Below are 10542 nucleotides of genomic sequence, written 5' to 3'. Positions count from 1 at the left end.
TTGTACTAGTGGTGCGAGGTTCGGGGCTTAACGCCAATCTGGCAGCTACCTGAGGTGGGAGATGGTTTCCTTCTTATTTATATACTTAGAATGCGCAGGAGTTCTCCCTACCTGATATTACTTAGTCTTAGGTTCTACTGTAGTAAGCCCCAAATATTGTATTTCTAAGCAATTCAGTAGGAATTGCTGGGGAGTTTGGCACTAAGGTCCGTAAGGCCCACACCTGCATCGATACGAACCAAGGGCAGGGTATCGCCTCACTCCACAGGACCAAACGTGTTCGTGATATGTGCACCGCTGCTGGGGTGAAACTCGTTTATCTTCCTCCATACTCAGCCGACCTGAATCCAATCGAGGAAGTTTTCGTTGAGCTAAAGGAGCTAACCCATCCATGTTTACTAGTATGAGGCGGAAGCTTTTATTATTACTGTAGTAGACCTAGCCAAGCGTGAAGCGAGGCAGCGATCTTACCATGTCAAACTACCTTCGTGATGTCTGCCTTTTGAAAACACTTCTTCAGTATAAAAACTAAAACAGAGAACTCGATGACAACGAGTTCAGAATCATATTGATGCCCTCTTGAAGACCAGCATCGAGCTTTGCTTACTCTGGAATACGTGACATCCAGGCGTCCTAAAGGTGTGATCCTAAAGATGTGATCCTAAAGCGAGGCGTGAGAGGAACTATGGAGAACTGGCCAGTGAGTGGCGGTAAGTATTGATATTCTCCTCGGACTGTCCCCTTACTGCTCGTCTAATTTAATTCTCTAATAATGGTAGGGAAACTCAGAGCCCGCAACCTCACTATACACCTTTCCGATGGCTTTCGATACCTCTTCTGGTAAAGGACCCTGCTCGATGAAATCGAAGTTTGACTTCAGTTGAGTCACACTCGAGGCAGCGATAATGACGCTGTCGCCTTGATCAGCCTGGAGCGTGCTGTGATAAATTGTCCACCTCAATGCTGCCGCATGGCCGTTAATGCCGTGCTTTGTAACTATTTCAATCACGCGATCAACAGCGGCTATTATGTTATCCTTCAAGTAGCCGCCTGTGTATGCTTGGCCCATGCGGTGCTGTAATTGAGTGTCAGCGAAGGGGCTTGGTACTGTCGTGATAAACTTACCGACGAATCAAAGCGATCCCCAGGTTTAATATGCTTGTGATTGCCAGCGAAGATACCTGCGGCAGCAGGACTGATCACACATGTCAGAGTGAACACAGACGTAAACGATGATAATGCAGACCTCCAAGCATAAAATGCGATCCTATGCTTCCGTAAGAGCGGGAATAGCTCCTTTTCCCCGCTTCGAACAACAGGATTATACTGTCCTTGATACACGCTCGGTTTGACGAACCCCTTTTCTTCACATATCTTCAAAACCTTCTCGACCTCCTCCGCGGTGAAGTTAGATAAGCCGAAGTGCTGAAACTTACCCGCCTTGTAGGCTTCATCCATGGCTTTGACCGTCTCCTCGAAAGGGGTTGTACGATCTGGCACATGAAGATACTCGACGTTGACTGTACTCATCTTCAGCAGATTCAGAGATGTATCCACACTTTCCAAGATCTTTGCCCTGGTGTGGCTGCCTGGGGTGAAAGAGACGACTTTCGTATCAACAGAAAACCGGTTTCCCGCCTGGATGGTGCCTAGCCTTGCCTCGCAAGAACCAGGTGCATGCGGGGAATAGTTGCGTGCAGTATCGATCTGACGACCACCTTGTTCGTAGAAAGCATCTAGATATGCGTTCACTTCTTCAGGTGTGTCATAACGCACAGTCGAATCTTGAGACCTATCTCCAACCTAATTCTCACTAATTAGCAGTTTCTTCTGGTCACTATGTCACACTTACATACATTGGCTAGTCCGAGTATGACTTTCACTGCTAGCTTGCTCGGCATTGTATTTACCTATGCTCTTCCACGATAGAAAGGGAGGAGTGAAGCCAACAAATTCGCAAAGAATGGCTAAGTGATAGAAGTACAAATCCACGGCAATTCTGACATCAAATAGATGATTGTACATGCTTGACACTTCACGGCTCTCGCGGCGTGCTATATACTTTATACTTGCAATGAAATAGGGAGCGCTGTTACGGACGTCTAGTAGCTAATCGAGCTGCAGATAGCAAATTTGTCGACAGCACAGGCTTGTGCATCCATTAGCCTCTGCAAAAATATTATTTCGTCCGAATCTATGCACCTGTCGGCCGATGCTTTCTCTGTTTTCGGGCTACGGAAAGTGATCTATCCCATTGGAATTTCGGTGGAGACGGACGAACTCCTTCCAAATAGATGACAAATTGTACGCCGGCGGAGATTAATGTTCTAACAGTTGCTCCGAAGAGACACCTAGAATTGCATATCTCTTATACGTTGCGTCTGAAATTGCATGTTGTTGTCCCTGCGCTTGGGTGCTACTTGAGTACACTCTATCATGTATGTGACACAAGTCGAGCATCGAGGTTTCTGCCTGTCACACTTAATCCTGCGTCGGTAGCAGAAATCACAAGACTGTTAGCATAAAACTCCAGTTAGCCAATGACCCAACAGAACGCCAGCATGTGGCGAGAGGCAATGTAGATACCTTTCTAAGGGGCTTTTGAACCTGCATCGAAGCGATTAAGTAGTCAGCATAGACTCGATGCAAGTAGGCTCTTCGGCTTGTATTGAACAGACTATTCAGGTGATTATTTCGAAGCCATCACCCGGAAATTTGGAGCTTGCTCCCTACTATAGGGGTTCCGTCGAAGAGCGCCTTGGCGAGGAGCTAACAAACTCCGAGCTCCACTCCGCTGGAGCCCAACGGGCACTGCGTTCTCATTAGTCGAAATAATTTGTAATGATTCAACGCTAACTTCGAATACACCCTCCCTATCACCTTCGAGCAATCCTTCTCCTACTCCTACCCTGGCTTGCGTTCCGCGTTCTACTCCGTGTTGCGCCTCCGCTTCCGTTATAGTGCCCTCACGGCTCTACTATAACGGAAGCGGAGGTCATACGCAGGGTAGTGGACGAATCTGCGGACTCCTTTATTCGAGAGTTTCGGAGCGAACATTTTGATATATTACCAGAAGCTCGGTCGAATTAGGCCGCAACTAACCAATAAATACCTAGTCTGTGTCCGAGCCTGACAAGATGTTCGGGTAGAAATGATTTGTCGAGCCTTTCTATCTAATTCGGCCGAACGAGACCGACTCCTATAATCTTATATACCAACAATCTCGGTTTAAACTTAATATCCGAAATCCAAGAAGCTTTTAATACGGCACCTCGGAGTTCTTTTTACCTAGATATTTACGTATTCGGGTAAAGGACCTCCCCTTTTAATACAGTCGCAACTTACGACCCGTGACCTCCGTAATAATAAATGCTCAATCGGACGAAAACGCAGCGAAGCGAAGGAGAGTTCGAAAAGGTACCCATAGTTGTTGGCAGTGCAGACGGAGAAAAGTGCACAAAGATGGCGACAGGCGAAGATCATTCCATTGCGCAAGCCGGGCAAAGACAATTATCGAGTAGCCAAGGCCTACCGACTAATTTCACTCCTGCCTACGTTGGCCAAAGCTCTCGAAGCGGTCATCGCCACCAGGCTGTCGTACCTGGCCGAGGCACACTCTTTACTCCCGAAGAATCAATTTGGCGCGAGGGCTACACGCTGCATCATATCGGGGCCACGAGGAAGTGGTGCGGATGCTGCTAGACAGAGATGCGGACGTTAATGCTCAAGGTGGATACTATGGCAATGCCTTGCAAGCAGCATCGCACCAGGGTCATGAGAAAGTGGTACAAATACTGCGAGAAGCCCAAGGAAACCTGAGCGGAGCATTTCAGGTTACGGTACAGCCGCGAGAAGACATGATGTCAGTACATCACGTAACAGCAGGGGCAAGATCGAGACAACTATTCGGCCAAATGTCTGATGCTTCGCTGAAGCTGCTTGCAAAAAATCACGCGCAGAGTCGAGCAGATGTACTCAAGGATACTGAGCAGGATGGAGACAACGCCCAGAACCGAGCAGACCTCGACGAGCTTCCTTCCGACATAGCTGCGTGGTCTTGATAATCCTCTGCGCATGCCCGGCCTCGGAGTCGAGCTCAACAAATCCGTCCTCGTTGTCGTGAACATCATCAACGTCTGAGACCGTGCTCTCGGTGCTTGCAGTGCTTCCGTCGTCGCTCTTCTCAGTAGGCACCTAGTGAAGGTTTTCGTGGTAGCGACAACAACAAAGGCAGCAACGTCGATCTGGTAATTGTTGCATCGTGGCGAAGTAATGCTGGCAATCTGGCCACAAAGTCAAGACGGTCGAGAGCATCTGTGCTCTCGACCTAGACATACCTTGTAGTGATCCAGAACCACCAGAACGAGAGCCTGCCTAGTACGAACCACGATATTCTGGTTGACAATCACCCAACTAGCCACCATTTTTACAGCTCACACCACCGTAGACTCCATATCACATACGGTTATGCTAGCTCTGCCATTTTATCACGACTCTCACGAGCCTCAACCGTCTCTGATCTCTCATGCGCCTCCTTTTGTTCCAGCATATCGAGGCGGTCCGACAGGATGAGGGCCATGAGACGAGTCTTGGTGAGATAACGTCCGACTGATCTAAGCCCGGAACGTAGCTGCCTCAACAACAACTGTTCTGCCGCATGAATGTTTGTGGGATCTTCCGTACTCGTTATCCAGAACCTTAAGATCCGATCAGTGGTTAGAGTGGTAGGTAAGTTCTAAAGTTGGATAAGAACACGATATAGATATGAGCAGATCGTCGTGGAGGAGCATACGACAGGCGTGGTATTCTTAAGTATGCGTAAGTCTAATACTTTGCGCACGACGCCACGCACGAGCCGATCTCTGGTGACATCGATCTGGGGCTGTAAATAGATCAACCATCTTCTTAAGACGGTAAGATCGATTCTAATGCTCTTGGCAGTGGTCGGAGTAGCTCGTCGATTATAGAGGCGGACCCGGTACTGATCCAGCATCTCGAGCACAGGACAAAAATCCCGTTCTATCTGGCGAAAGCGAGCACGAACAAGGCTGTCGTTGTAGGTTGTCATCATGCCTGGCTCGTCGTAGCACATGAACAACTTCTCGATTGACTCACGTGAGACTTGATGGGCTTCAGCCGTGTTCACGATTGACAAGGACGGCCAATCGTATCAGAAACAGACTCAGAAGGCTGTTCTTGCCATCTACAAGCACTCGGAAGACTCTAGCAGGAGTCGTGTGGAAGGTGAATTCGTTTTGGGGTATATCTGACGAGGTCAGGCGGCAGATTCTGGACCCCTGGTGGACAAAGCCAATACCGAGCATCAGTGTCTAACATTGCGAGTCACACGACCATGACACGGTTGAGTCCAGAAACTATGCGCGGACTCCGACCACTTCCCATCGGGAGCACGTTTTCGAAACGTGCTAGCAAACCGCACAGCAAATCTAGTCCTCCCACCTTAGAAATTGGTGGGACGGTAATGAATCCTAATGCTTGCATGAAGCACATGCATATCTCCTGCCTACTTTCTTCTATAAACTGTGGCAGCGTCTTCCTCACGGATCGGTGGATGACGACCCGACGTATTTTGGTGGTAAACGGAGGACTCTTCGAGGCTTACCACCAGAAATGGTTGATGTTTCTCGCAGACGAGTGCTTCTACCAATCCCGCCTGAACACCCACCGGTCTCGTCGGGAGCAACACCGTTTACGCGACCACACTTTCTCGTGGAACCGACTCCTCGTCACGAAACAGGCAGAACTATCCCTGATGCTGCAGGACCCTGTGGCCAGATTTCCCACAACTCTATGAGGACAGCAGAAGTACCCCCTGTGAGCTAGCATTTATCCCCGTTTCTGGTGCGATCTTATCGAATGCTGACCCATCCTCATGGGAAACGCCAGTTTGCGAGCTTACATATTGGCTCGTAGATCAGCTTCCAGCCTCATTGCTTGGTGGCAGATTTTGCTATTCGTCATGTACACCTACAGTTTCTTCTGGATGAGCAGGATGCCAGGACTGAAATGGGTGGTGTGACATGCATAAACTCTGCTACCTATTTTGGTGGTGGCAGTGTCTACGAGCTTTGCGGCCCGACTCGTGGTGCACACTAGTGTGTTTCATCATCACCGCGACCGTTTCAATGGCCGTCATGCTAATATGACAAACACCTCCACCAGGTACTAAGGTATTTGTCGGCCACTGGTGTGCCCGGCTCGAGGCATTTTTCTATCTCCTTTCCAGCACATCGCTCCCCAAAACCAGGCACGTGCTTGCTTGGAAAAAAAGGCATACGCGCGAGAACTTCAACATACTAGCGTGCTAGGACCCAACTCTGAGCTGGACTCGGAAGCTCCTACCCGTGACGTGCGCCATGGTGCTCAGAGCAAGTCACGTGGATATACACTGGAAATCTCTACCGCACGAAGTAATCCTGAAGTGGGGATTATCGCTTACAAAAGTACGGCGTTTTGTTCAGCGCTCCCACCTGAACCGTTCTTCGCTCGCACACAACAAGCACTTCTTCATTACAGCTCACAACATGGCTTGGATCTCGGTCGGTAAAGTCTACAAATATAGTGAACGCTGAGCAGGGTCTTTGACTTTGCCTATGGCGTCTACTCCGTGCTCTTTCTTTGCTGTGCCACAACGAATGGTTCCCATTTCAGCATAAAGGCCGAGTCCTTGCTTCGAGCACGGATGTGACGTCATGTCTGCCCAGCCTACACTCGCCCTTGAGGCACTTTAGGCGCCTTCTGGCCATGATTCTCATGACATACAGACTTGACATGACTTGACTTATTTCATTTACCCTGACCCCTCGCGATAAGCGATATGCAGGCTACCACTACTGCTGTGTATCTGTCGATATCTATATGCTATGACCACCTTGCATGCACAATCTTTGTGCCTCGTTAAGGCCTGTGTTGTCCTCGAGACTCCGTGGCCGGCGCCCGTGAGGTAAATCGTTGAGATACTTCTGCAAACTCCAACACTGCTTGCAGTACATTCCGCTCGCGACCCAAATTGTTGACTTGACCTTGCTCGTTACGTCCTCCGAGCAGCGTTGCGATGCTGCCGAATGCATCACCTACCTGTTCTCGTAACTTCTTCCTAGCCTCGCGCAGTCGAGGACAGTCCACCACCACATGCACCACCGTCTCCACCGCACCACAGACACATCGATTGTCGTTTCGAAACCCGAAGAACTTCGCAAAGGTAGCCAGCCATGAGTGGCCCGTTCGAAGCTGGACCAGCAGATAGGTTTGATGCCGCGTTAGTGAGCCATAGACACGCACGGCTCGTTTGGCGGGAAGACCGTCATCGATCTTCTTCAGGTGTTTGCCTTTCGGAGAAGTGATCCATTCTTGTCGCCATTCTGCTGCAATCTTGCTACGTAGTGTACCTCTGTGCGTCGACACTGGTCGGCGGGATTCGTGCTGTGTTCTGAGACTCGTTGCTTGCTTGGCTAGTTGGTCGGCCATCTCGTTGCCCTCCACTCCTGCATGTGCCGGAATCCAGAGCAACCGGACCTTAACCTTTTGTTTTCGCAGTTTCTCGGCTTGTCTAAGGATACGTCGTACAATGTGCTGGCCAGATCTGCTGGTGAGGTTGGCAACAGCCCGGATAGCAGACTGACTATCACTAACGACGGTGAAGACTTTGTCACAACCTTGGGCTTGGCCTGGCCCAATGGCCGCTGCTTCTTCGATCATCTCTGTGGCCTGGTGAATTGCCACCAGTTCAGCCGTATGTACGGTCCAATCGCTTGCTGGCCCCAGCCCAACTTGTGCGGTCTGCTGGTGGTCATGAACTTGGTCGAGCATAACCACCGCAACGCCGACACCAGAGTCCTTGCTAGATGCATCGGTAAAGATGACCCTATCCGAGGTCTTCAAGACCTCCGCGATGTTTTCTAGAGCTTGAGTCTTGTCGTGTTCGATCAAAATCTGGTCAAAAGCTGGCCGACTCCAGGGCGCTGAAGGTGTCGGGTCGCCGATTTCCAGGGAGTCCAGCTCTTCAGACTCCATCGATCGCATGGTTTGGATGAGCGCTGAGCTCGACTGCGTGCCTTTGCGTCTGACTCTTTGCTTGACTCGTTCTATCACTCTGGCAAGCGGGTGCTCTCGCGGAAGGGTACACAGCCTGATCACCACGCCCTGTCCTCGTTGCTTTAGTCGGAGGTGTAGAGGGAGGATATGGCATTCCACCTCCAATGTCTGGGTCGCCACCGTCGTGAAGGCCGAGACGATGCGGAGCAGAGCCGTCCTCTGCACCGTTCCCAGCACCCGGAGGTGCATCTTGTCCTTGAGCGGGTTATGCCATACTGTAGACGCATATTCCACTCTCGGGAGAACACAGGCCTGGTAGATCTGCCTCATTTGTGCCGGTCGCAGGTGTCGCAGTCCACTCATGCCTAATGTTGCCACCGTTGCTTGTTTGACGGTCCGCTGGACATGGTCTTTCCACCTCAGTTCTTGGTCGAATAGCACTCCCAACAATTTTGCGACCGGGCCAGCTGTAATAACTTTTCCATCCATGCTGAGGCTTCCCACACCTAGTTCCTTTTTCCGTTGAGTGAGGTGGATCAATTCTGTCTTCTCCGCCGAAAAGGACGAGCCCGTTCGATGTGCCCATGCGGTGATGCGCGAGATGTCTTCCTGCTGTAAGCTGCGGAGGTTCTCTTCGGTTGAACGGCCCACCACCCAGTGGAAGTAATCGTCGATGTAGGCTGAAGCGCCACCTTGAGTATTGACCTCTTGATCCACCAGGTCTGCATTAAAGAAGGCAAAGAGAATGGGTGAGAGGGGCGATCCTTGTGCGAGTCCGGCATGTTCTAGGGGCGCAGTTTCAGTCGAGAAGCCGTCAAAGTGGATGCTGGCCATTCGATCTTGTATGAAGCTCTGAATCCATGATCGCGCTGGTGACGGGATCTTCTTTTCGCGAAGTCGAGCGTCGAGGGTTGTGTAGTTGACGCCGTTAAAGGCTCCTTTCAGGTCGAATGCAATCAGTGTGACGACTTTCCCACGGAGCCATGCCTAATCGATTGAGTTGGCTAGAACCAATACGGCTTGCTCGGGGTTGCGTCCTGGTCGAGCCCTAAACTGAGTGTCGGGGAGAAGCCGGTGTGTTTCTACCCAGTACGATAGGCGTCGAGCGATGACTCCCTCCAGGATTTTACCTAGCGTGTTCAGCAGCGAAATAGGCCGATACGCACTAGGGGAAGTGTACTCTGTTTTTCCTGGTTTCCGGAGCACCACGATCTTGGCTGTCTTCCACCGTTGAGGACAGTGTCCCAGGGTCAGTGAGGCCGTGAAAATATTCAGCACCAAGTCAGCAACATATGGCCAGAGCTGCTGCCAGACCAGGGTGGGCAGCTCGTCTTCGCCAGGAGCGGTGCCCTTCTTCGCTCTTCTTAGTACTTTCTCGACTTCTGCGGCTGTGACGGGTTTCCATGGGATCTCTGCTGGAGGTACGACGACTTCCGGTGCTGGACGCTCCATGGTCGGGAAGAAGGTCCGCATCAGCACTTCCGCCTTGTCGTGGTTGTCGGTGATCTCCTGGTTCCCCACCTGTAGGGGTGGGATGTTGGTGTATTCGTCTCGTCGCCCCAGGTACGGTGTAGCCTTCCAGACCGTCTGTGTGCTCGCTTGGTCTAGAAACTCCTTCCAGTGCGCAGCTTTGGCTTTCTCGATGGTGCGAGTCCATGCTCGACGCTTAGTGTGCATTTCGGTAAACAACTGCACTGACTCTGGGTGCTGTGGGCCTTGATCTGCGCAGCTCTCTTGCCATTGCCTGCGCACTTTGTTGATCTCTTTCTGCTGTGTCTTCAGGTCCGGGGTGAACCATCGCTTGGCGTACGGGCTGGGTTTGCTCAGTGGTGTATGTTTCTCTACCGCTGATTGTACTTCCCTGGTGAGTCGGTCTACTGCATGGTCTAGCTGTGCTGGTGTCTCAATCTGAGCATCTTCGTTAAGCCTTCTGCGGATCTGTTGTCCAATCTTGGCCCAATCTGCTCGCTCATAGGCTCTTCTCGGTTGGGTTTCTGGCCTCCTTTCTAGCTGCATGTCCCATTCGGACAGAGTGCCCCGGTGGTCGGACCCGTAGTTCTCATGGTACAACTCACACTTCACCAATCGCGGCGGTTCGTTGGTCAGGGTCAGATCGATGACCGAGTTCTGTCCTGGACAACTCAGTGACCAATACGTAGCATTGCCCTCCGCCAGACACCACTGCAGGCAGTGAGCATGAAAGAAGTTGATTAGCACTCCCGCGTGGACCATGACCCGGTCGTAGACTTGCCCATTACTCCAGGCTGGGTGATGGCGGTTGAAGTCCCCCGCCAAGATCAGTGTGGTGGGGATCGTCGTAGCCGCTGTGTGTTGTCGAATAGTTACCTCGATCTGGTCCAGGGTGTCTTGGATGCTCTGCTCCTCGTACATGCGGCGATAGTCGACGGGCTGAATATACACCGAGAAGATCAGGGTCTGGCTGTGTTCGGTCCAGGTCTTGATGGCTACCACATCGGGGTGGTTGCA

At 51.2% G+C, this 10542-nt stretch overlaps 1 protein-coding gene across 1 annotated transcript; it reads right to left on the bottom strand.

Moving 5' to 3' along the window:
- Positions 1–766: 766 nt before the first annotated feature.
- PMZ80_006821 (uncharacterized protein) lies at positions 767–1858 on the bottom strand (the record flags this gene model as incomplete). Its single annotated transcript, XM_064875232.1, has 3 exons — positions 767–1075; positions 1126–1803; positions 1853–1858. The coding sequence occupies 3 exons, from the start codon at positions 1856–1858 to the stop codon at positions 767–769; spliced, it is 993 nt and encodes a 330-aa protein (XP_064728497.1).
- Positions 1859–10542: the final 8684 nt, after the last annotated feature.

This window comes from Knufia obscura (genome assembly GCF_036327395.1).
Source record: "Knufia obscura strain CCFEE 5817 isolate CBS 148926 chromosome Unknown scaffold_8, whole genome shotgun sequence".
Lineage (NCBI taxonomy): Eukaryota > Fungi > Ascomycota > Eurotiomycetes > Chaetothyriales > Trichomeriaceae > Knufia > Knufia obscura.
Note: the sequence above shows the minus strand (reverse complement) of the source record. Positions and strands in the feature narration are given on the sequence as shown.